At 55.8% G+C, this 25314-nt stretch overlaps 1 protein-coding gene across 3 annotated transcripts in view; it reads right to left on the bottom strand.

Moving 5' to 3' along the window:
- The window catches only part of LOC122895943 (Grid2 interacting protein), a 33191-nt gene that overhangs the window by 5896 nt on the left and 1981 nt on the right, over positions 1–25314 (bottom strand). The window contains exons 2-12 of one of the 3 annotated variants that reach the window (XM_044233802.1): positions 18302–18456; positions 10256–10504; positions 9929–10014; positions 7335–7404; positions 6594–6688; positions 6138–6321; positions 3048–3202; positions 2019–2168; positions 1661–1758; positions 1381–1498; positions 256–611 (exon numbers count right to left, since the gene is read on the bottom strand). In XM_044233802.1, coding sequence (XP_044089737.1) covers positions 256–611; positions 1381–1498; positions 1661–1758; positions 2019–2168; positions 3048–3202; positions 6138–6321; positions 6594–6688; positions 7335–7404; positions 9929–10014; positions 10256–10504; positions 18302–18456 — 1716 coding nt within the window. Of the gene's footprint in view, positions 1–255; positions 612–1380; positions 1499–1660; positions 1759–2018; positions 2169–3047; positions 3203–6137; positions 6322–6593; positions 6689–7334; positions 7405–9928; positions 10015–10255; positions 10505–13083; positions 13119–17457; positions 17472–18301; positions 18457–25314 lie in introns of those variants that run through there. The other 2 variants (XM_044233804.1, XM_044233803.1) reach the window with 2 other exon arrangements.

The raw sequence follows: 25314 nt of genomic DNA, 5'->3' as shown, positions 1-25314 counted from the left end.
AATGGGGTAACCTGAGGCAAGGAATATGGAGGAGACTTGAGTGAGGGGTTTATAGCTGAGTCAAAGCGGGGGATAGCTCAGCCAGTGAGTGGGGTAGCCTGGGACAGATTCTAGGCTGGACTGGGGCAGGGACAGAAGTAGCCTGGGGGCGATCCCAATGGCAAGAGGTCTCTTGCAGGAGCCCTGTCCCCTTTAGAGGCCCCCCCATGTCACAGCTGGGTCCCCATTTCTCCACATGGGCTGACAAGTGCTTACCTCCTCATAATCATTCTCAGGGCTCAGGAAGTCATCCACGACAGTGACCCGGGAGCCCAGCTGCTCACTCAGCACATCCAGGAAGCGGTCAGTGTCCCGGCTTTGCACAGGGCGGGAGAAGGTGAAGAGCTTCCTGCGGCTGGGCGGGCGGGCAGGGTCCGGGCTTGGGGGGCTGTCGGAGCGGATGGGTCCAGGTTCTGGCTGTGGGGAGGGTGCCCTGCTGCTGTCCAGGCTGGCGTAGGGGTGGGACTCAGAGCTGCTGGGGGAGGCCAGGCCCCCTGAACACAGTGGGTAGTAGCAGGGGGAGGGCAGGAGTCGCTCGCTGGGCCACGAGATGCTGGACAGGGTCCTGGGCCCTGGGGTGGGGAATCAAGTGTGAGGACCCCTCTCCAGTCAGTACCTGCATTCCAGGTGCAGGCTAGAGGGGAGGGTCCTGGGGCAGGTTGGCTCTGTGTCCCTGGGCACCTTCACTTCCCCCGCTGGACATAGCACAAGAAGACCCTAGATGACCCTGCCCACCCCCAGGCCCTTCCCTGAGGGAAATCAAAGGTCAGAGTATGTGAGGGGGAACACTACTTAGCCCCAGGACAGGCCAGACTCCCTGCTCATCTTGGAAGGGACCTCAAGGATTCCCCCTGGGACCAACTAAACACAACTGAAAGGGCAGAAGGGCCTTCTCCAGGCCCCAGATCAAGGATCACGAGGCCCCTCCCACACCCAACAGGCCCGTGGCTGACAGGAACATCACCCAGGGGTCCTGCCTTCTGAACGGCAGAGAAACCGTCTTCCCAGTTGTGCCATTCACGGAGCAATGCATGCACTCAACAGTTTATCCAACAGCCACAAGATCTTTTGTGGCTCTTTTGGGGAGGATCTTCGCTTTTCTAAATCTACAGTAGGGGTAAGGATCAGAGAGGGTGTGGGAAAGCCTGTGATGACCTCGACCTCAATAGAGCTTTGCCATGGAGGGCTGCTGAGGTACCCCACGCCTCAGTCATGTGTTCATGGACCCAAGGGGAGGCTCCAAGGATATGCCCCAGATGGGGGCAACACCCAGACAGACAGCCCAGACAGAGGCCAGAGGTCAGTGCTGCTCCCAGGAGCCAGAGCTGGCTGAGTCCCTACCTGCTGGGCCTACCGGGCTGGGCACTGGAGGGGAGGCACGGGATCTGGACGTGGTCCCCACCTTCCCTTTGAAGCTGCTGTTCAGCCGGGACTCGAGCTCTGCATAGACGGCTGACATCTTCAGGGAGAGGAGGCCAGGGTGAGTCCAGCCCACTGTTGCCTCCCCCACGAGGCCCTCCCGTGGCTTCGGAGGCCAGGCCTGGGTGATCTGGGAGGCAGGGATCTGCCCCAGCCTCAGGAGCCACATGAACCCCCAGGAGGGCAGGCAGTGGGGTCTCACCATCTTAGGGTTGGGAGTCTCGGGGAGGGACGTGCCATCGCCCGCCTGGCGCTCGCCTGGAATTAGAGGAAGAGGCATCTCGGGGCAGTCGCCGGGACCTGCCAGGGGAATCAGGGAGGGTGGAGTCCACCATGGAGAGGTCTAGGGATCCCTCTGAGCTCTAAGGTTTGGGTTCCAGCCCAGGCCCTGTGGGCAGCCATCAAGAAAGGACCAGCCAGCCCTGGCGCCCTGGGAGGGCCATCCCTCAGCCCTCCTCAACCTGTTCTCGGGAATCTCTCATCTCACCCACCCCATTCTGCAGATGGGAAAACCGAGCACACCATCACACCCAGTCCCGCCTTTCGGTCCAGAGCCTCACCGCAACTGAGGCTGGCCTCCAGGCCCTGGGACCGGAGGCTGCGGCGGCACATGGACGAAGCCCTCAGTGAGCTGCGCCGCTGCAGCTCAGGCACCGGCTCGGGCTCTGGCTCTAGCTCCGGCTCCAGGTCCAGCTCGGGCTCTGGCTCTGCTGGGCGACACGAACAGGAGACGGGCCCTTTGTCCTCTCAGCCAGCCAAAGGGCCTCCAAACACAGGAGGTGGAGGCAGTCTCTGTCCGTACCAATCGGTGGCCCCAGGCCCTGCTTGGCACGTGGGCTGAGATGGAAGATTCCAGGTCTAGGCAGATGTATGGAATAGCTTTGCCCAGTCCATACTCTGAGGCTTTTGCTAAAATCCTCGAGCCTCCCCCAGCAAACCGTGGGTGTCCGGGACCAGGGACAGGGGGCAGCTGAGGGCCAGCACGCAGGACATCTGTACGCTGTGACGTCACTGTGTGACACAGAGCGCCTAGATTAAGCACTGGCTGGGTTCGGCACGCTTCCAATTCCTGTGGCCTCCGTGGTGAAATGCATGGTTTTATGGGCACATGTGGCCCATGGTAAGAGGTGTGCGGCAGCGGGAAGCGGAGGCCTCACGTGGCCCCACAGACCTTAGTGTGCATCTATGTGCACCAAAGCCCACCAGCCAGGTGCAACCTGGCTGTGTCCTTGTTCTCCAGTTCAATAAATGGCAACCATGTGAATTTCTCGATCTGCGACATGTTTTGTGGCATGTAGTGCACAGCCACTGAGTTCACTCCCATTTCGAGGGTGTGAAGCCTGGGATTCCGGGCAGAGAGGTGGGGTGTCTATAAAGTCTGACGTAATGTGGCAGACAGATGCTGCTTGAGCATCAGGCAGGGAAGGTACGGCTGTGGGGCCAAACGTGGGACTGGCCTGGGTGCACCCGGCATGTGTCTGCAGCCTCGGAGCGTGTCTGGCCATGGGAGAGGCCCGGGTCGTCTGTCATCTGAGAATGGGTGCCTGACCCTTCAGAGGGTGGGCTGGGCAGGGCGGGAGGCTGCTTACCGGTCATGGCCGTGTAGCCCAGGAAGCACGCGATTTTCTCCTGGCAGAGTTCCTGCTCCTCATAAGTCAGCAGCTGGTAGATGAACTGCCAGAGAACTTGCTTGGCCGGCGTGTCCAGCACCGGGTAGACGTCCACGATGAGGGTGTCAATGTTCCTGGGGGAGGGTGCAGGAGCAAGGGGTTCATGACTCAGGTGCTCGCCATGGGGGCAAGGGGAGATGGACAAGGGGGCACTTTGAGGTGCCAGCACCCACCCGTGCAGAGACAGAAAAGTGGGGAAGGTAGGAAGGCAGGCCCTGGAGACGGGCTCCCCCCGCACCAGATTCAAATCCTGGCTCTGAAACTTACGGACCAAGTGACCTTTCTCAAGTTACTTAATTCTCCCATGCCTCAGTTTCCTCTTCTGTAAAATGTGGGTAAAAATAGAATCGACCTCACACAGATGCGATATGATAAAAACACACAGAGTGTATTGGGTAAATCAACTCACTCTGGCAGGGACCGGCAAATGATGGCCCACAGCCCAAAATCTGGCCCACCTTCTGTTTTTGTAAAAAAAAGAAAGAAAAAATAGTTTTATTGGAACAGCTACAACTGTGTGTTTACATATGTCTATGGCTGTTTTCCATCTACAACAGCAGGGTTGAATCGTTTCTATGGAGACTATCTGGGCCACAAAGCCATTTACTATGTGGTCCTTCATAGAAATAGTTTGCTGATCCTTGCATTATATGGGAAAATAAAACTGAGTCCGCACATAACACCACACATAAGGATGAACTCTAGGTGGATATAAAAACAAAGTATGAAAAATACAATTGTAGGGGCGCCTGGGTGGCTCAGTGGGTTAAGCCTCTTCTTTCGGCTCGGGTCATGGTCTCGGGGTCCTGGGATCGAGCCCCACATCAGGCTCTCTGCTTGGCAGGGAGCCTGCTTCCCTCTCTCTCTCTGCCTGCCTCTCTGTCTACTTGTGATCTTTCTCTCTGTCAAATAAATAAAATAAAAAATCTTAAAAAAAAAAAGGAAAATACAATTGTAAAATTAAGAGAAGACGGTATAAGGAGAATGTCTTTTGGCCTAGGGGTAGGGAAGGGGTTCTTAAAATTTTAAGAGTCAAAGCCACAAGGCCTGAAATGTATTGAATTTGATTTTACAAAAGCAAGAATATCTGTTCAAAAAACCCCAACTTGGATACATGGATATTAGATGTAACAGAAGTAATAAGAAGTAACAAATGGGAGAAGATGTTTACAGTGTTTGAAACCAACAAGGACTCGGTCTCTAAAATATACAAGGAACTCTTGCAAATCAACAACAATAAAAAGGCCAGTAAAATAAAAATGGGCAGAGGGTCTAAACAGGTAATCTATCGATAAAGAAACAAAGAAGGCTGAAAGGGATATTCAAAGATGTTTAAAACTGTCATTTCAAAACTGCAAATAAAATAAATGTCACTTTATGCCTAAAAGACTAGCATGAGTAGAAATCTGGATGGTGCCAAATGTTGGTGAGGACATGGGTTTGGGGTCCCCAGGAGCACTGCAGGTGAGAGAGAGCAGTGCTCTGGGAAGCAGTCTGGGACGACCTGGTCACATTAGGTAAACAAATACCGGACTAGCCAGCAATGCTGCTCTTAGATATAAATTCCAAATGAATCGTATACAGCCTCATGTGGAAATGCGTGCAATGATGTTCACCATTGCTATCAAGATGGAGGAGAGTGGTGACAAACTGGTGTCTGTCACTGGCAGATAAGTAGGTCAGACCCGGACCCATGAGCCACAGAAATGTGGCTGCAGTTATAATCAATGTACACAGAGCAACACGGCCAGATCTGAACGCAGAGGGCTTGGTGAAAAAAAAAAAAAAAAACCAAACCACACCCAAGAATGCACACAGGATAGTCACAAAGGCAATGTAGACCAAAAATACAGCCCACGGCGGGGCACCTGGCTGGCTCTGTTGGAAGAGCATCCGACTCTCAGTCTTGGGGTTGTGAGTTTGAGCCCCACGCTGGGGATAGAGATAACTTAAATAAGTAAAACTTAAAAGAATACAGCCTACCAAGCAGCAGTGCCCACACTTCAAGAACACGTCAGACAAGAGGATGCCCGTTAAACTCATCAGACTGGGTGGCCGTGGGGAGGGACGGACGCAGCAGAGGTAGTGGAGCTAAAAGGGAATGAAAAGTGGAAACAAGGCAAGTGTCCAGCACGGATAAATGGACAGGCAACATGTGGTCTAGCCACACAATGGAATGTTACTTGGCCGTGAAAAAGGGAATAAGTAGATGCTAGAACTTGGACGAACATCGAAAATATGATGTTGGGGGAAAGAAGCCAGACATAAAAGCCCACATACTGTAGGATCCTATTTATGTGAAATTCCAGAATAGGGAAAGCCACCTAGACTCTAAAGTAGTTTCGTGGTTGTTCGGGGGGTGGGGTGGCGTGCGGAGGGGGAGGAGGGGCGGAAAAGGAGGGGGTGACATTGAAGAGGTGCAGGGGGTTTCTTTTTGAGTGAAAATGTTCTAAAACCGAATGTGGTGATGGATACACAGATTTGTCCATTCAAATCCAGTGCATTGTACAGTTGAATGAGTGAATTGTAGGGTGTGTGACTTATACCTCAATAAAGCTGTTTAAACAAAAAAAAGAAAAGGGCGCGGACGGGTGAGGTGTTTGCACGGACCATGACAATGACCCTATGGACGGAAGAGTGCGACAGACGCAGGCTGCTGACGCTCAGGTACAAAAGGAAGACACCAAACCAATCCCAACAGGCCTGGCTGGCTGGTGGCAAACGCCCACAGGCGAGTCCTGTGACCTTTCCACAAACGTTTCGAAGGTCACTGCTTCACTTGACTGAGGCTGGGTCACGTGGCTGGGAGGTTTCAGAGTCAGGGTTTGTGGAAGGGCCCTTTGATTACCCACCACCCAGGGGCCCCTGGTACCAACGGCTGCTTTCTTTGGGTCTCTCCCAGGAGAAGGGGGCTCGGGAGACACAGGCAGGGAGACCCGGATGGTGAGTCTGGGCAGGTTTTGGGGTCCACCCAGGGCAGCTCCCCCACCACCACCCTGGCCCAGCCACCTGTGCTGGAAGAAGCTCTCGAGGGCCCGGCAGATCCCATAGCGCTCGGGAGGCGTGAGGAGGTGCTCCAGCTGCTGGCTGAAAGTCCTCCCCTGCACCCGGATGCTGGAGGGCAGGATCTCTGCTACCCACTGCAAGGAGGTGAGCGCCGAGGATGGGTTGGGGGAATCCAAGGAATCGGAGTCTGTCGGGGACACAGGCAGGAGAGGTGCGGGTGACCCAGCGTCCCTGGACCAGAGGCGGTTTTTCTCCCAGTGGGAGCTGGGGATGGGGACAGAGGGACAGCCCCAGGCAGGGCCCTGAGTCTGCCCCATTGGAATCTACAGAACCACCTGGGGAGGGAAGCTGCAGGTTTGGGGGAAAAGCAGAATCCTCTGCAGACTTGTAAGTCCCATACGTAGAGGCCCTGGCAGGGTCTCTGTGGGCCATGAAGCCAAGTGGCCATGGGTGTCTCACCGCTGGCAAATGGGACGAGCCCCTCCTCCACCACCAGTGTGGGCATCGCGCCGCTGCCTTGAAGCATGGACACCACCTTGTCATGGGAGCAGTTCCTGCCAAGAAGAGATGGGCCCGGGAGGGCTTGACCAGGATGAACAAGGGCCATGGCCACCCACCAGAACTCCCTGTCCTGCCCGTAGAGGCCACTCAACAGTGCACAGCTGGGCCAGGACCGGAAGCCATTCTCCTGCTCATTTATCTCCTCTGCAGGAGACCCTCCAGACCCAGGACAACCTGGACACTTCTGGATGCACAAGGACTGTGATCATGTCACCCTAGGTAGGGCTCCCCTTTGGGCAAGACACCCATGGTCCATTTAATTCTGTGTCCCCTGGGCACCGGGCTGGCTCAGCCAGCAGAGCCCGTGACTCTGGATCTCGGGGTTGTAAGTCCAAGCCCCACGTTGGGTGTAGAGGTTACTTAAAAATAAAATCTCTAAAATCCGAAATGAAACAGCAACAAGGAACAGCCCCTCTGTGTCCCTTGCATGGAGCTGGGGTATTTTCCGGTTGGAAAGATAAACTGACATCCTATCTAGTCTGAAGGGACAGAGTCAAGAGTTCCCAAAGAAAGAGGGGCAGACCCTGGGGACAAACTGGTCACAGGCGATCAGGACCATGGCCTCAGTGTCCCAAGAGCCAGGGGTTCTCAGAGGATAGTTTGTCTCACCAAGCTTTGACATCCCCAATAGCCTCTGACCTCATGTCCAGTCCATTGAGGAAGAGGATCCGGTCTCCTGACTTAAGGGATGCATTGTCAGCTGGGCTCCCTGGGAGCAAGAAGAGAGAGTGTGCTGGTCAGCTGGGCGGGGCTGTGCTCTGTGAACCCATTTTACAGGTGCCTAATGGGACAAGTGGCAAAGGAGAGCCAAATGCGGCCCAGCAGACCCCACATTAAAACCAGCACCCCTCTGCTCTCAGCTTCTCAGAGCAGGGAATGAGCCCCTGGGTAGGGGTAGGAGACTTTGGGGCTCAGCGTGGACCACAGGTCAGCCTTGAGCTATTGGAAAAGGGGGAAAAATAAAGAAGGTCCTGGGAGTCATATTTCTGTAGCATCCATCCCCTGCTGCGAAGGCCCCTCTGTACTGTTCTCTGCCCCACACGGAACGGTTACCATCATAGATTCTCTGGGCCTTTGTCATTGGCCAAAATGCACCTGCCGACAGGAAGGGAGCTTCCTCCCCCAGGCTGGGAAACATGATGTATTAATCGTGCTTGTTTGTTTCTGTGTTTCCTGAGGCTTTGGCATCTCGGGTTGTTGCTGACCCTGGAAACACTGCCCTTCCGTGGCTGGCCAGTCCCTACCTGGTAAATTACTGGCTCAGAAGAGAGCCTCTTGTATGCAAACCGACCAGTCCAGAGCCCACACCCAGGGCCCTTCCCTAATGGGCTCTCACACCTCAGGCCACGACTGACTGCGCCCTGCCCTAATCTTCCAGGGCCAGGCACCTGCTGACTCCCTGGGGACAGATATGCCTCAGAGCCTGCTCTGGCTAGGCCTGTACCTGCTTTCGCCTGCCTGGCCTCATCCTTCCCTTCCCCCGTGTGGTCCTGCATGGTGTGGCCGTGCTTGGTGTGGCCATGTCCCCTCCTCTTGGGAGCTGTGAGGGACAAACTGTTTTTCCATTGGCCATCACTTCCCGATCTATTGACCTCACCATACTGAATAGTAGTAAGACCTCTGTTTTTATACATTTTTTTTCTTTTTGCCTCTTTTATCAGCTGTTCCTCTAAATTTGATTGGAAATCAAGTGGGGGAATTGACAAATGCCTAAAGAAAAGGTACTCTCAGATTGTGAAGAGCTCTCTCATGAGGCTCTGGGGTGGGGTGGGGTGGCGGAGGGGGAGGAATGCTCAGGGAAGACCTGCTGGGGAAGTGGAGTCCTTCCCCCGGGACTGAAGAGGCAGGGCGGGGAGAGGTGATGGGGATGGATCCAACCTGACCTGTCTGGAAGCTTGGGCCAGCCTGGGGCGGGAGGACCAGAGGGGTTGTAGCTGGGGATTCAAGATTACTGGGTCAGGAGTCAGGAGACCCCAGGTTCTGGTCCTTGCTTTGCCAGAGCCTCTAAAGGCCTCAGTTTCCCCATCTGTAAAAGCTCTCACAGAAGCGTCCTATGGCTTCCTATGACAAGGAAGGCATGGGCTTACCAGCCTGGAGGTTGGGTTGGGGAGAACAGCACCCCTGGGTCTTAAACATGGCCCCTGGCAAAGTATGCCTGGCTGCACCCCACATGGGGGTGGGGGGGAGGTGGGTGGTGCTGGTGGTGGTCACAGTTGGAAGACACAAAGGGGAGAGATGATGTATTTCTAGAGGACCAGCCATGTGCCTCTTCCCTACAACACTGTGTCAACGATTTAGTAACACTAAATCCGAGAACTGTAACATGTCAGTCATCAGGATTTGGTGTCAAAATGATCTGATGGCTGGACAACGATGCAAAGGCACTAAGGCACTTTCCTGGGGATCCGAAGTGGTCCAACCCACAAATCTCTGCACTGTAGGTGTGAGATGAGGAAAGGGAGAAAGGACTTAGGGTCAGACGGACACAGATGGGGGATGTGTCACTAGGAGCATCATTCCCAGGTGCTGGGAGCATATGGATACAGGACAGAGAGAGCAGGTGACCTGGCCCTGTGGCGTGATAACTGGGAGGGAGAGTTCAGTTTAGCACCAGGAGACATTTCTGCCCCACAGAGACCTTCCACAGTGGGATGTGCTGTCTCAGGAAGAAAGGAGTTTCTCCCCACTCTCCCCCCATCTGCCCTGGAGAGGCAGGAAGGAAGAATTCCTGCATCAAGAAGGCTCTGCTTTCTTCAAGATGTCACCATTCCAGGAGGAAAAGGAGGCAGGCTCGGTGGGAGCAGGAGCAAGGTCCAGACTGGGGGTAGGGGACCAGATAGTAGGCAGAGGCCCTGAGGGCCTAATGGGTCTCTGAGTCTGGCCTGCCCAGAAAGGACCAAGTTCACAGTGGGCACTCCAAACCAGGCAGATGTGTGCAGACTGGGTGCAGACTGGGCAGGCGTCAGATGTGTGCTGGTTACCCCAGTGTCTGGGCAGTGGCCCCCAGCCCTCCCCGCTGGACATAGAGTAAGTCTGGATGGAGAACTTGGCTTTCTTGGTTCAAAGGTGACCCTGAACTTCAAGGGAGTTTGCCCCAACTCGGATGGCCCCTCTGGGATACTTAAAGGACATGAGCTACATGAGGTTAGAACTTGGAGGTAGAAGCGGGGGCTACTTAGTATGGGCCTAAGAGGGTCCTTCATCCCATCCTAGACAACTCGCCCACCCCTCACCAGGCAGGACAGACTCGATCCAGACAGGCCCGTGACCGCGCAGCGTGAAGCCGAAGCTCTTGTTGCCCTTGTAGACTCGTACTGTCCTGGGGAGAAAGAAGGGGCAGGGTGGGGGGCTGGCAGGGTGCCCTGTCCTGGGGAGAGTGAGGCTGGGGGTGGGGCTTAGGGGATAGAGAAGTCCCGTGCCCTGCTCCCCTTAATCTCTCCTCACCCCCATCCCCACGCCCAAGTGTCCCACGCCCCAACCTCGCGCGCCCTCTGCCCAGATGTGCATCCCAGCCCACCGACTAGGAGGCATCCGCGGCCCGTGCCCGCGCGCCCAGGTACCTGCGCGTGCCCCCTGGGCCCGCACGGCCGCCCAGCAGAGAGGCAGCCTTGCGCGGTGGCGGCTCGTCGGGGCGGCGCGGGGCCGCGCTGGCGCGAGTGGACACCAGGAGGCGCTCCGGCCGCTCCTCGCTGCGGCTCCGGCGCAGCCCCTGCGCGCCTTGCGCCCGCCGAGCGCGGCACAACTTGCCCAGCAGACCCTGTGACACCACTTCGTCGAAGCGCGCCCGGTGCTTCTTGGGGATGAAGATCCTGCCGGCGAGGACCGCAGAGTCGGGGCGCGCCCCCAGACCGCGCCCCGATCGTGCCAAACCGCTGCCTAAAGTCTCCTTCTCGGGCGTGGGCGCTGCCCTAGACTCTCCCGCCCCTACACGGGGGTTACAGGGGAATCATCAGCCGGCACCCCAGTCTCCCTCTCGGTGCTGGGACTTGCGCCCCAACCGGCCTGGGCCACACCAGGACCTCGCGCCCAGCTCTCCACCTCGGCAAAGTCACAATGGGACCGACTCCATTACTGTGGCCTTGGGGGACTTCGGTGTTCCCTAAAGCCCTTTCGTGGACCTGTTCCTCCTCCTGCCTCCGTCTTCCCATTTCTGGCCTCTCCCCTACGCTCTCATTTCATGCCCTTGCACCTGCCAGGCCAGACCCCAGCCAGGTATCCGCCACCACCTGTCTGCTTACCGGATTCCATGCAGCTCTGCTGGAGGAAACCAAAGCCCTGCTCTGGCCGGGGTCAGACTTCCCCCAGACTCCCATCACACTCCTGGCCTTCCTGCTTGCCTCTCTGGCCAGCCTTTCTACAGCTGCAGCCTCAGAATTTGCCAGGAATTTGCCTCTTACACTATTGCCGGGCACACTCTCTCTGCTTCCTAGCTACACGGAGATGGACCTTCAACACCCTACACCGGCCTTCCTTCTGTTCAATCCTGCACGCTTCAGGAAGGCCCTGCTGTCCGTGCCAGCCAGGCACTTGGGTTCAAAGCTGAAGGAATTGCGGTACCTACTCTCAGGAACCTGGAAGTGGTGAGAGGCAGTGGGGAGGCTTGGGGGGACGCTGTATGGGGTCTACACCCTGGCATGAGTCCCTGGAATCTGTGAGTGTCTCCTGTGAGGAGGGAAGCTCTCTGAGGGCTAGGGCTGTAGCTTGGCTGGAAGCCACAGTGACGGCTCAGGATTTGGCACAGGGAAGGGACTCAGTGACTCAGTAATCAGGGGGCTCACCAGCAGCACAGCCATAGCTCCCAGTAATGGCAGCAGTTAACAACTGGGTGGAACCCCCTGTCAATGGCAAAGGATCTGGGGGCTCAGAGAAGACCTGTAACTTTCCAGGCTGACACAGCTGGCCCTTGGCATAGCTAGAACAGAAGGCCAGTCTCTGACCCTCAGCATCGTGGCAGGACTCTGCCAAGGGCCTCTGAAGCTCTGGTGGCTAGTGAGGCCTCCCTGGTCACATTCCAACATTCCCTTCCCTGTCCTTTGTATGAGAAGGCACTGCCAAGGCCATGGTGGGGAAGAGGGAGGAAGACGGGAACAGTGGCTCTGTAGCCAGCTGAAATACAACCCCTCTGCGGTCATCCAGTGGCCCCCAGTCAGTTTCCTTGACCTCTATGGTAAGATTAATAAGACCAGGCAGGCAGAATAAACTGCCTGGTGGGAAGGAAGGGAAGTGGGTCCTCCAGGAGGAGGGGGCATCAGGGTTGACCCCGCTGAGCTCTGCTCCAGGTACGAATGTTCCAGGCGACCAGGAGACCAAAACAAGAGGCCTGCTCAACTTTTCCAGGACATTCTGGCCCGATGCTCATCCCTTCCCACCCACAGAAATTGCTGAAAATCTAGAACCTCGGTCTCATTGCCCAGATGGTCACTCAAGGTCTCCAGAGCCCGACACCTCCTTTCTGCCTGACCTGCACATTCCCAGACCCACCACCCATGCCTCTCGCCCAGGCAAAGGAGGGGTGACAAGCCGGAAATTGGCCACCTCACAATCTGGGCTCCAGCCCCCGGCTCCAGAAGGCCCTATGTCCAGCCTGGGCAGGGTCCTGGTGACCATCCCAGCTCCACCCTCCAGCAGCAATTAGAAAAGGTCTGCCCCTCCCCACTCCTTCTGCCCAGGATGGTAACCATGGTGAGTCACCAGCTGCCCAGGTGGGAGAACATTGGTGGCCTTTTCTCTGCTTGGTGTCCTTGGGACTGCGCCAGATGCCCTTCCTGGCTTGCTCTGGCCCTCCATGCAGCTCAGTCTGGCCAGGCACCCCAGGCCTGGGTCCTCCCCTCAATCCACTGACCCAGTAGAGCCAGGCGCAATGGGGCCTCACGGACCACTGTGGCAGAGCACTAGTCCTCTGACCATGACAGCATGGTTGCCCAGGACTCCCCGGTCCCTGCTATGCCAACAGGCTTCTCTGAGACCACAGGACTCTTCCCTGGCCACCCAGCCACGGTTCAGTCAGTCAGTTCGGTTCCCTCTGCCTGGGGGGGGGGGGTCAGGAGTAAATCCGTGTTCAGATTGTCCTAGGGGTGGCCCTAGGGTCCTCTCTCTCTACCACATTCCCTGCCTAGGCTCTCTGGCCAGGTCCCCGGACCTGCCCAGCTGTAGGAAGCAAAGAGGAGGGCTTTTCAGTCCCAGCCCTTGGTTCCCCCTCCGCCTCCCATCCCGACCCTCAGGGGTGCGTGCAGGTTCCAGGCATCCAACGGGGGGAACTCTCCCCCTTGTGCCGGGTGGGTGTCTATCTCAGTGCCCCAGCCCCACCCCTTCTCAGGCCGCCCGAGACGGGTCCGCCGCGCCTAGGGTGCACAGTTCCCGGGGGCGCGGGGAGCGGTGGGGAAACTACCGAAAGTGTCGAGAGAAGCCCTGGTCCTTCCCCATCTGGAGCCGGCGACGGCGGCGTGGCAGGTGCCGACAGGTAGGGGTGGCCGAGCCCGCGAGCGGAGCGAGGGCGCCGCGACTCCACGAGCCTCTGCCGGGCAAGCGCACTCGGCCCCTCCCGAGCCGGCCAGGCCCGCGGCCCCATGCCCGCCCCCTCCGGGTGGCCCCGCCCCGCCCCGCCCCCAAGGGGGATCCCGCTGCTTGCTGGGGGTGGGGGGGAGGAGGGAACCGGGGTTTGGGAGGGGCGGTTCAGGGCTGTCAATGCTGCTTCGTCTTGGGTCCCTCCATCAGTCCCTCCCCAAGTGTCTCGCCTGCAACCTTTCGAGGCCGGGGCTCCCAGGTCCCAGGTCACCTGCACCGTGGCGGGTCCCCGGTCCCTGGCAGCTGCGAGGCTGAACCCCAAGGGTTCGGAAGAAGCACGGAATTTCTTTTGTAGAGCGTGGGAAGGCTTTCAAGAGGGCGTGGCCTTTGTGCTAGGTTTCAGGGAGTGGGTCAGGGAGGGGAAGCCCCCCTCCCCTACCCAGGGGGAAGCGCTAATCAAGAAGCCTGTGGAAAGGGAGGCCTTGAATGACATTGCCAGATGCTGAGACTAAACTTAGTGTGTGTGTGTGTGGGGGGGGGGACGGTCCTAAGGATTTCAGGAGAGGAGGAGGTACCTCAGAGATTTTAGTGCACCAGGGGAGTGGGTGAGGCTGGGGGTGAACAGGGAGCATATGGAGTGGGATAGAAACACAGAGGAAGATGTATGAGATTTGGTGAGTGAGTGGAAATGAGGAGGGACAGCTAGGCTGGGGCAATTCCCAAGTGTGTGTGTGGTGAGGGGACAAAGGGCCTCCTACTGGGAGAGAGGGAGCTAGGAGGAGAAGAGGGGTATGACAAGGAAAGGAGTCTGGACCCTTCCTCTGGCTCTACGTCTGCTACTCCTAGAAGTCAGAGCGGGAGCGGACCGCAGGGAACCCACCGCCTTGTCATTTTCCTGCTGCTCCAGTCCTGCTTGCCTGCGGGAAAGGGCATATAGATACGGGGGAGCTGGCCCACGACATCCTGAGCAGGGGGTCCTTTGGGAACATCAACACCAGGCTCTCTCCTCTCCAGGAGTTGGCCGGGACCGGGACAGACAGGACCTGCAGAGGCAGAAAATCCTGGGACGCTCCCTCTGTCTCAGTCACTGGCAGAAAGGGACATCTGACATGGTTCTGCCTCCAGGTTCCCGAAGTCAGTCAGACCATGCTGCCCAGCACACCTCAGCCCTGGTTCCTGGCCCCAGCAAGGCCACCACCCTCCCCTGATCAGCCTGGACTGCTTCTGTTTCCAGCAGCAGCAGCAGCAGCAAGCCGAAGCCAGAACTCACCGCCTCAGCCCCGCCAGGGAGAGAAATGCCTGAAAACCGCTACAGTGACTACAGCTCCCTGACATCCCCAGGGCTACAGCCATCCCATCATGACCGAGACATCTCCGGAAGTTGGGTTCTGGGTGCAATGGCCCAGCATCCAGAACCAGGCCAGCCCAAAGGTTATGAAGACTGTCCGCCTCGCTGGGGGCAGAGGAGGTGTGAGCCAGGAGAAAATGCTCTTGACTGAATCTGGACAGAGGCAGAAGTGCACACACTGCCTTGGGGCTCCGTGTCCTTGTCATCCCCTATCCCTGTCCCTGTCTGTCCACAGCGTACCTGGACCCCTCGGTCCCAGCACCCCAACACGCAGGGAAGGCATCAGAAGGGGAGAGCAGCTGGTGAATCAGATAGCCCAAGACAACATGGGGGGGGGTAGGGGTCAAGAGATAGCTGGAGTTTGCTCAAGTGCCCGCCCCTGCTAGAGGGGGCTACTAAAGGCCGGTCACTCTGGGCCACAAGCTCTCATTTGGGGACTTGGCACACCCCCCCCTCAGAGAACATTTGGCATTATCTGGAGGCAGTTCCTCGGTGGTCACAAAATGACAATTAGGATAGGGAATGTGCTACCGGGATCTAGTGCTGCTGAATATCCTACAAGACACAGGGCAGCCCCCAACCACAGAGGGTTATTGGGCCCCAGATGTCAAAAGTACGAAATTGAGCTCTAGGGAGAAAGAGACCTTCCCTAGGGGAAGCCCCCATGAACTGAGAACATACCACGTCCCGTCATTTCATAGATTTCTCCCAATCTGTTTGTATTACAGTGTCCCCGACAGTTTGTATTACAGTGTCCCCGACACTGGTCCCCAAAGCAGAGGAGGATGGAGGGGGTACAGGTGTTCCCTCGCACCCTCCCCCCAGATTATCAGCTAATCTCTTTTCTGCTTCCAGTTGGCAAGGTCCATTTCGAAGATTTCCTCCCAAGAACCCTGCTGGGAACACATAAGCATGACCAACCCCATTTTACAGATGGACTGTAGAGGTCAATGAACCTGCTCAAGGTTGCACAGTCCATGAGTGGACCTGGGGGTCCAAGGGAGGTCTGTGGGGATTCCACACCCCGGCTCCCTCCAGCACCGTCCCTGCATTTCCTTCTCCCACCTGCTGGCCCCTCCCTCCCCTTCCACCCCCCTGAACCTCCTGAACCACCTCCCACTTCCCCTGCAGACCACACAGCTGCCTTTGCTTTCCTGCTCCCTCCTAACCACGTCACACTTCCCAAGCTGCCTGGACTGGCTTGTCCTAATTAGAAAGTCATTTTATCACTTCATCAAACTGGGATCCCTTCGGGGATAGACCCAAATTAAGCTCTGAGCTGCAGGGTAAACTGCCGTCATGGGGAAAGATGAGACCCTTTGCTTCCATTATCACCACTGACCCAAATCTTACGCTCACGGCAGCACCATCCAGGAGAACCTTTTTGATGATGGGCATATTCTAAACGTGCACTGTCCTTGCATGGTGGCCACGAGTCACACGTGGCTAGCAAGACTGAGAAGCTGAATTTCCAATTTTATTTAGGATTCATCAAATTTAATTTTAAAAAGCCACACGTGGCTACTATGCTTCATGGTTTCACTGCTCCTTCTCCTTTCTCCGCAAGCTTTCTGATTTGGCCACTGGGACCACCTCTCAGAGATCACACAGTGACTTGGGTGGGTTCCAGCCTCGGCCAATCTCTCTCTCTCTCTCTCTCTCTCTCTCTCTCACACACACACACACACACACACACACACTGCTTCACCTACTATTTGTGCTCAAGGTGTAACGTAAATCCTGTCTCTCCTCAATGGGCCATTCTAAGACCACAACTGTCACTCTTTGTGGCCACCCATCCTAGGCAAGGTGGTTTACACCCCAGTACCGTTGAGTACTCAGTGTTGGGTACTGAGTGGCCCCACTCTTATTGTGGCATCATCCACTTCTGTGGCTAAATGTCTGGCTCTAATGAACTCTTCTTAGCGTCTGTCACCCCTATCGGACACATTGCCAGACTGTAAGATTCACTGAGCCACAGCGGTGGCACCTGCTGCCTCCTCCAGGAAGCCCACCCTGATTGCCCCCCCCCTGCTGAGTTGGCCCTGGGCAGCTGGCACTCAGGTCTCAGAATCACAGATGACTGTATCTGTGACTCCTCCCTGCCCCCTGAGAGCTCTCCAATAGAAGGTTCTGCATGGGGATCGCTATTGCAACCCTGGAGCCCAGCATGTGGGCCGCCAGACCCTGGGGGTAGGGGTGGGGGTGGGGAGATGGAGTGGAAGGAAGTGGGGGTTGGGGTGGCTGAAGCCCCACTGCCAAGGTACCCCTCTCCCTGCAGAGCCCAGCTGGGCATCACCCCCTCCTCCAGCCTCCGCCCCACTTGTCCAGTCGTACTTGACATGCACTGACAATAGAGGTTGCTGTTTCATCCTCCCCAGCAGTGCCCCGGGGATGCTGCGGGGACCGGGCAGCCCGGGCAGCCTGGGCAGCCTGAGGTGGCCAGGATTCCCGCTTCCCAGGCTCCAAATCCAGCACGCCAAAGGGGACACCTCCCCCACCCTGGCTCTTCCTGACCCGCTGCCGGTGGTCGCGTGGGGACGAACTGCAGACAGGAAAGCAGGCGTGGGGAGGCAGGCGGGCTATCTGGAGAGACAGAGGCGACACAGACGGAAGCTAGGGCAGCTCCGAAGGGAGATGAGGACGGAGAGGACCTCCAGCTGAGACTGGCTGCTAGCAGCCTTGCGACACGCACGTGCCAACTTCCCAGGGGACAGCCAGCTGCCGCCGGTATCCCTGGCCCAGTGCTGGTAGAGATGGGTGGAGTGGGGGGCTGCCCACCCATCACCTCCCCAGGGAGCCCTCATCGCCAGTGCATCATCTCCACTGCAAATTAGGCTGGAGAAATAACTTTTTTTTCTCTCTCTCTCTCTCTGGATTTTCCTAGCAAGGGGCAGGCCCCTAACTCACCCCAGGCAGCTCATGGTAGCCTCTTTCCGTGGCCTTCTGTGCTCGGCAGCAGAGCCGAGCCGCTGCGCCCGGGCTTTGGAGGGGGGGTGATGGTGGCCAGCCCCATCCCTGACATTGGCCAGGCCCAGAGGGAGGGGCAGGCTGCAGGGTGAATGGCAGCAAGGGGAGGGGGCGGGCTGAGCCCAGGAAGTAGGGGGGGGTAGAAGTCGTAGGCCCTGGAGACAGGGTGAGAAGAGAAGGGCGCCCCCCCCCCGCCCCGTACCCTTCACAGGATCCCCGACAGGGAAGGCATCACTCAGGCCCAGTGGGGGGGCTCATCAAAGCTGCGCTGTGCCAGGCAGTGATGCCCTGGCAGGAAAGTGGGTGGGTGTGGGGGCTCCAGCTGTCAACCTACCAGCAATTTTTCTTCCTAAAGAATAAACTTACAGGGTCCAAGGCTGAGCAGAACAGAAAGTGCAGAGCTGATGGGTTCGCAGTCCTGTGCCAGCCACTCATTTGCTGTGTGACTTTTGAGCCAGCCTCTTAACCTCTCTGAGCCTGTTTGCCTCCGAGAAATGGGGATAATAATAGCGCTGGGATGATTCAGCTGGAGAGGGTTCCCCTAGGCCCCTGGCAAGGTCCTGGGCACACAGCTGACATCATCAAAAGGCAGAGAGCACACACTGTGTCTAGCATGGGGATGTCCTTCGTGCAGGAGGTGGGTCCTGTGTGCAGCCTGTCCCAGCCCGGCATCCGGCAGCACTTCCGTTCTCACTCACAGCAATACCCTGGGAGTGGGTCATCGTTGGACCCCTCTGAGCGAACCACACCCTGCCTGCCCCTTCCTCCCCCTCAACCGAGGTACCTGAGGTTGTCCAGGAGGGGCGTGCGGGCGTCACGGGGCAGCTCCAGGGTCAGCGCCCACACCAGGTCGTCCACCCGCTGCTCGGCTGCAAACTGCTTCAGGGCGGCGAACACTCGTTCCTTGGCAGTCGGCTGGTCCCCCAGGATCTCATCCACCTGCAAGGACAGGCCTGGTGAATGACCACTGGGACCAGAGCAGAATACTGCTCACCTCCTTCCCTTGCTCCCTCAGTTTACCTCCATGGGACACCTGACACGGGAGCCCTGCAGGGGCTCTGTGGTGACCTCTCCACCCAAATCACACTTCCAGCCTCATAGCAGACAGACAAGGTGACATGGGTAGTATCTTCATGTACCTCTAAGCACACGGAGGCTGGTGTAGGTGGAGTGACCTGTCCAAGGCCACGGGGGTGACGACTCAAACTTAGAGACAGCCCTTCTACTGAGTCTTATAAGGATCAAAGGAATCAATACAAGGGCTTTACCATGTGCCAGGCACTCAGTAATTGCTAGTCACTATTATTATAACGCTATAGTTCTTTCCGCCACACTCTTCGCTGAGAGATCCCACAGAGAACATTCTGGCTGCACAGAGAAGCCCTGGAGTGTGTGCCTAGCCCTGAACTTGGACTCCCTCCGTGCTCCCTCGGGATTTCTGCTTTCTTCTGCTCTGTGTACAAACCAGCTGACACCAATTAAGGTACATCTAATCAGAGGAGCCCACGCAGCTGCTGGAAAGGGGCGTGCAAATAGGCACCATGTTTCTGGAGGCAAGCTTTGGTAAGCATGTCCAGGGTCTAAAAATGCACCCGTCCTCTTACCCAATGATCTAGGGACGTATCCTAGAGATGTCCTGAAAGACAGGGTGGTGCACAACATTTGAGTGAAGAGGCTCACCTCTACGTTGTTGTAATACGGAGACGTTGGAAGCAATATCGATATCTAATAATATGCGATAAATAATGTCAGCACATCCATCTGGGGGATATTTGCAGTCTCGGCTATTCAGCTAAGAAAGGAAGAAACCCCAGACTCTGAGGGAGGTGAGACCCTGGCAGTTAGTGTTGTAGCCTTGGGCATTTGGAGGCTCTGGTCCAGGGTTTTGGCTCTTGAAAAAATGATGCGGAGACTCGGGGACAGCAGAGCTTGCTGAGGGTGGTGGCCGAGCCCTGCAGTGCACCTGGAATGGACTTTTCCTGACCGGGTGAGGCAGGACAGATGGACTCCTCGTTGCTGAACCTGTCCTGCTTCTAAGGCTGGATCTTCGGTGCGGATTCCGCAAACTGTTCCTCCCACAGATCCCTCTCCTGCCTAAGTGAGCAGAGTCAATGTCTGTTGCTTGAGAGCCAAGTTCATTTGACACACTGTAGTACCGGATATTGTTGATTCTGGGGTGAGCATTTTTTCATATTCTAACATCCCCAAAATCAGTATGTGTCCTCCGCTAGTTGTCGTTCCTGTGGGTGTATATGGATGTGATGGTAGTTGTTCCTGTTCTTACTTACACTGACTTATGTGCACTGCTGGTGCTGAATATGTCCGTGTAAGTCTAAAGTCCTCTTCTAATAATTGCTAAATTAAGTGACAAGTAGGTGATAAGGTAGTATGTGCCACGGGTTTATTGCCAAGGGCATTCCTCTTTTTGTGATTAAAAAATTGGGATGTCGGGGCGCCTGGGTGGCTCAGTGGGTTAAGCCTCTGCCTTCAGCTCAGGTCATGATCTCAGGGTCCTGGGATCGAGCCCCACATCGGACTCTCTGCTCAGCAAGGATCCTGCTTCCCTTCCTCTCTCTCTGCCTGCGTCTCTGCCTACTTGTGATCTCTGTCTGTCAAATAAATAAATAAAATCTTTAAAAAAAATTGGGATGTCTCGCAACTGACAGTTTTCAGTTTGATGCAATGCGGTACTTTATGGCCAGGAAGAACGATGCTATAGATATTTATTGAAAACCAGGAGGCACTGAGGCGCCTGGGTGGTTCAGTGAGTTAAGTGTCTACCTTCAGCTCAGGTCATAGCCCCAGGGTCCTAGGATTGAGTCAGGCTCCCTGCTCAGTGGGGAATCTGCTTCTCCCTCTGCCCGTCCCCAACCCTCCCGCTGCTTGTTCTCTCTCGCTCGCTCACTCACTCTCTCTCACTTAAATAAATAAATAAATAAATAAATAAATAATAAATACTCATGAGGGGCACCTGAGTGGCTCAGTCGGTTGAGTGTCCAACTCTTGATTTCAGCTCAGGTCATGATCTCAAGGTCCTGGGATGGAGCGCTGTGCTGGGCTGCGTGCTCAGTGAGGAGTCTGCTCAAGGATTTGCTCCCTCTGCCCCTCCCCCCACCCTGTTCACTCTCTCTCTCTCTAGAATAAATAAATCTTAAATAAAAAATGAAACCATGAAAAGGAGAGTGATGGCTAGGGGTGTGGGGATACTTTTTGGTGTGAGGAGCATGTTCTGAAATTGATCATGGTGATGGCTCCACAAATCTGTGGATTCACCCAAAACCACTGTATTGTACACTTTAAATGAGTAGATGGTATGATACGCGAATCTATCTCAATAAAGCTGTTATAAAGTATTTATTTGTCAGAGAGATCGAGAGAGTACAGGCAGGCAGAGTGGCAGGCAGAGACAGAGGGAGAAGCAGGCTCCCTGCAGAGCAAGGAGCCCGATGTGGGACTTGATCCCAGGACGCTGGGATCATGACCTGAGCCGAAGGCAGCCGCTTAACCGACTGAGCCACCCAGGCATCCCTAAAGCTGTTATAAAGTATGGAAAAATTGTGATAAACAGGTGAGAAAAATGGTTTACAAATGAAATACACGGTGTTCTATTTTTAGACACAGATGATTACACATGTGTCTATGAATTGGAAATATGTACTAAGTTTTACAGTAATTTGGTTTTTTAAAAATAAGTCAGTGGTTTCCATCTTTTCTATAGTGAGTTTATAGGACTTATACAGTCAGGAAAAGGAAGGCATGTTATCACTGTTCCTTTTTTTCCCTTTATTTTTTACTGTTGGAAAAATGCACATAAACTATAACTACCGTTGTAACCATTTTAACGTGTACAATGGCATTAAGTTACGTTCCACAGTGTGCTGTAATCATCATCACCATCCAGTTCCAGAATATTTTCATACTCTCCCAAATGAAAGCTCTGTACCCACGAAGTAATCACTCCCTCCCCGCCCCCCAGCTTCCCCAGCCCCTGGCAACCACTAATCTGTTTTTTGTCTCCGTGGATTTGCTAATACTGGATACTTCCTGTGAATGGAATCATACAATATGCAGCTTTGGGGTCTGAAACAGTTACGTTTTGTTTAAGCAGCAGTTAAGCATTGTCTGTCTAAGCATCGTCTGTTTCGTCTGTCCGTACTCCACGAGAGCCCTCCCTTGATAGTCAGTGGTCTGCGGTGTGTCTGGACACTGATGCCCTGAGCTGACCTGGAAGCAGAGGTGGGGGGCCAGGCGGTGGAGTGTGTGGGTTTTCTGTGCCTCTCTCTGGGGGGAGGGTGGGCGCAACCTCAACCAGAGGTAGGGCTGTTCAGTGTCAGCTTCATCCCCTTCCACCCACCCCCAACGTCTGCACACAGCATCCTTCCCTACCACCCTCTACTGGCAGAGGATGAAGACCTCCGCCCCCACTTCCTGGCCAAGGTCAACCCTCCGGTCCACAGACACCCCACTGCCCCACCCGTCCCTGCTTTCTCTTCCTCCACCTACTTGTCACTTGGCTCTCAGCTCAAAGTCACCTCCCCAGGAGCCTTCCTCACCACCCTGGCCAAACAGCCCCCACCTCTCTCTCATCTCCCTGTTTATTTCTCCACATCCTTTGATCATGAGCCCTAGATAGCTTGTTTGTACGTTTGTCCACTTCCTCGATGGCTTCTCCCCCACAGGGACACCTGCTGCAGGGGAGCAAGTCCCCTGCTTGTCCTCATCACAGCCATCTCCCGGGGCCCTGAAGCATCACAGGTCCACCATCAGTAATGGCGAAATACGTCGATTTCAGTGTCTCTACTGCCTCCTTCCCTTCAGCTTACGTAAATGTCCGAGTGTCTCCCTACCTATAAACATGCGAATACATAAAATCTTTCTTACCCTGCAACCCCAGCATCCTGTTCATTTTCCTGGCCCAGAGCTGTCTCCACTTGCTATTTCTCTACGACTGCCCTGACCCATTGCAGGGCGCCCCCTACTGGCGGCACTCCGTGGCCATTCTCTGGGCAAGGACCCCAAATGGTGACTTCTGGACCTTGATCCTCCCCCTCCACAGCATGCTCCAGAGTTTCAGATCTGCATGGCCAACTTCCTCCCGACACACTTGCACAAGGGGACTGAGGCCGGCTTTCCAGAGGTGGTGAAAGAAGCCAGGGGCTTTGGGGGCCTCATGCCTGAGTCCTAGCACCTGCACCCCACAAAGCCTGTGTTGCTGTCTCTACCTGACATGATCTGATGGGACGACCTGAGACCCAGACCTGAGGTCTTGCTCCCGCCCAGCCCCAAGCACAGGGCTTGGCCCATAGTAGGTCCTCAGTGAATGTTTATGGAGCTCAACCCAAGAGCCACAGTGGGCCGGCTGTCCTCTGGCTGCATTTCCTTCAGCTCCCCGCCGGCCTCAGTTTCCCTGGCGGTGAGGAGGGCAGGCCACAGCACCAGCACCCCCTCCTCGTGCACCCACTGTGCTGAGGAAGGTTAGTGGTTTTGCAGTCAAAGTCAGCGGCAGCCTCAATTCAAAGGAGAACATGGCTGGCTGGAAAGACGTTTTATGTAAGAAAGAGGAAAAAATAGTTCCTCCCCCGTGGGGCCTGTGCCACAGCGCGGATTTGGTGTCAGCTCTTACCCAAATGCTCTCAACCTACATCTAGGCGCGAGGCGCCATCACGGGACGCTAATGGATTTTCTATTAACTATCAGAATCCTCAAGGAGGAAAAACTGGGGCAGGGAGAGCACCGGAGCTCACTGTCAGAAAGCCCTTGCTTGTCCGGAGGCAGTGTCTGCTGGGGATTTGCTCCCAGGTTTTGGAGGTGAGCTCGGCGAGCTCGAACCAGAACCCACATTCCCACTCCCCCTAGCCAGCACACTACACCTTGGCTGGCCTGGACAGCCAGTCACCACCCCCCGGCCCTGCCTTGTGGCCAAGTCTGCGGTCCACCTTGCCCTTCTGGTGGCTCTGACCGTGCCCCTGTCCAACTCTCCGTGGGTCGGATGGAGACTGGGACAGGGCTTGGGTTCTTCAGCAGGTCATCTGGAATTACAGACTTTACTAGTTGCTGCGGTCTGAATGGTGGTACCCCACGCCCTCCATTCCTATGTTGCAAACCTGCTGTCCAAGTTGATGGTGTTAGGAGGTAGGGCCTTTGGGAGGGGATGAGGTCATGAGGATGGGGCCCTTGTGAACGGGGTCAGTGCCCTGATGGAAGAGAGCCCAGAGAGCTCCCAGCTCCTTCCCTCCTGTGAGGACACAGGAGGTCTGCTACCCAGAAGAGAGCCCTCTCTCCACCATGTTGGCATCCTGATCTTGGGTATCTGGCTTCCAGAGTGGTGGGAAATACATTCCTGTGGTTTCTAAGCCACCCAGTTTGGTATCCTGTTACAGCAGCTGGGAAAGAAGGAGCCACTCATGCTCTACAGTATTGCTAACTCCCCTCTGCTCCCTGGGCGCACAGAAGAACGGCATTTCCCGGCATCCTCTGGGAGCAGAAGGGTGCCTAGTTCTGGCCAAGGAGCACTGGCTATAGGTGCAGCACTTCGCTCCCTCTCTGAAGTCCTTAAGAGCTGATACGCACGTTTCTGCATGCTGTTCCTCCCCTACAGAAACTCCTGAAGCTGCACATTGAGATGGGGGTGCCTGGCACGTTGAGGCCTCGTGCAGAAGTCAGCCAGCCTGGAGAGTGCCTGCACTTTTAGAGGATTTCGTGCAGATGGGGAATAAACCTGTGAGGTGTGCAAAGGCACCAAGATGTTTGAGGTTTGTTATAACAGCAGAGCCTGCTCTGGGGATAGGAAGAAAGCCGCATCTTCGGGGAGCTGGACAGTTGTGACCTAGGGAGTCCAGAGCTGAAAGGTTCAAGCTGGGGTCCTACCCAGACAAGGAGTCATGCCAGAGTATGTGGGGGAGGTGCGGTTCCTGAAAGGGTTCAGTTTAGATTAGGGGAGGAGTGGACAAATCTTGGGCACTGGAGAAGGCCAGGTGAATGGAGATCTGATACCTGGGCAGTGGGCTGGGGGTCAGTTCTCTAAAAGCAGGGCTCCCCATCTGCCCCCCAAAACTTCATGGTCACGCTCTGCCAAGAGGACGAATGAACAGTGCCCTTTCCAGAGAGGATGAGGGAGGGTGTCTGTGAACTCAAGTGTCCCAGTCATCAAACTGAGTTTCTTTTTTTTTTTTTTTTTAGATTTTTATTTATTTATTTGACAGGCAGAGATCACAAGTAGGCAGAGAGGCAGGCAGAGAGAGAGAGAGGAGGAAGCAGGCTCCCTGCCGAGCAGAGAGCCCGACGCGGGGCTCGATCCCAGGACCCTGAGATCATGACCTGAGCAGAAGGCAGAGGCCTTAACCCACTGAGCCACCCAGGTGCCCCTCGAACTGAGTTTCTAAGATGTTGGGCTGGACTCCCCACATCTAAAGGCCTGGAGGACATTACATGAGGGCGGAGGGCCTGAGGAAGTTGCTGCGGTGACACCTTTCAGGGGTCCCCAGTAGGTAGGACCATACTGGTCAGCCTCCTCCCTGACTGTGTTACCTCCAGGTTTCTTGGATTTCCCCAGGTTTGTCCAGAAAAGGGCCAGGTTTCTGCAAATCAGGCATTGCTCAGGATTCTGGCCTAAGGATAACTTCATTCTCAGATGTTCTTTTCCAGCTCTGGGTCTCTACCTCTCCTGATGGCCACCCCTTGCTTCCTGAAGGTGACTCAGACCTTGGAGTCCTCTTGTGGCTAAGGATGTTAGCCATTCCAGGATCTGACTCTCAATCCTCGGGGAAGCCCTTACTTTCCACCTTCCAGGAAATGCCT

This window comes from Neovison vison, chromosome 14 (genome assembly GCF_020171115.1).
Source record: "Neovison vison isolate M4711 chromosome 14, ASM_NN_V1, whole genome shotgun sequence".
NCBI classification, from domain to species: Eukaryota; Metazoa; Chordata; class Mammalia; order Carnivora; family Mustelidae; genus Neogale; species Neogale vison.
The sequence above is the reverse complement of the archived record's forward strand: the minus strand, read 5'-3'. Positions and strand labels throughout refer to the sequence as shown.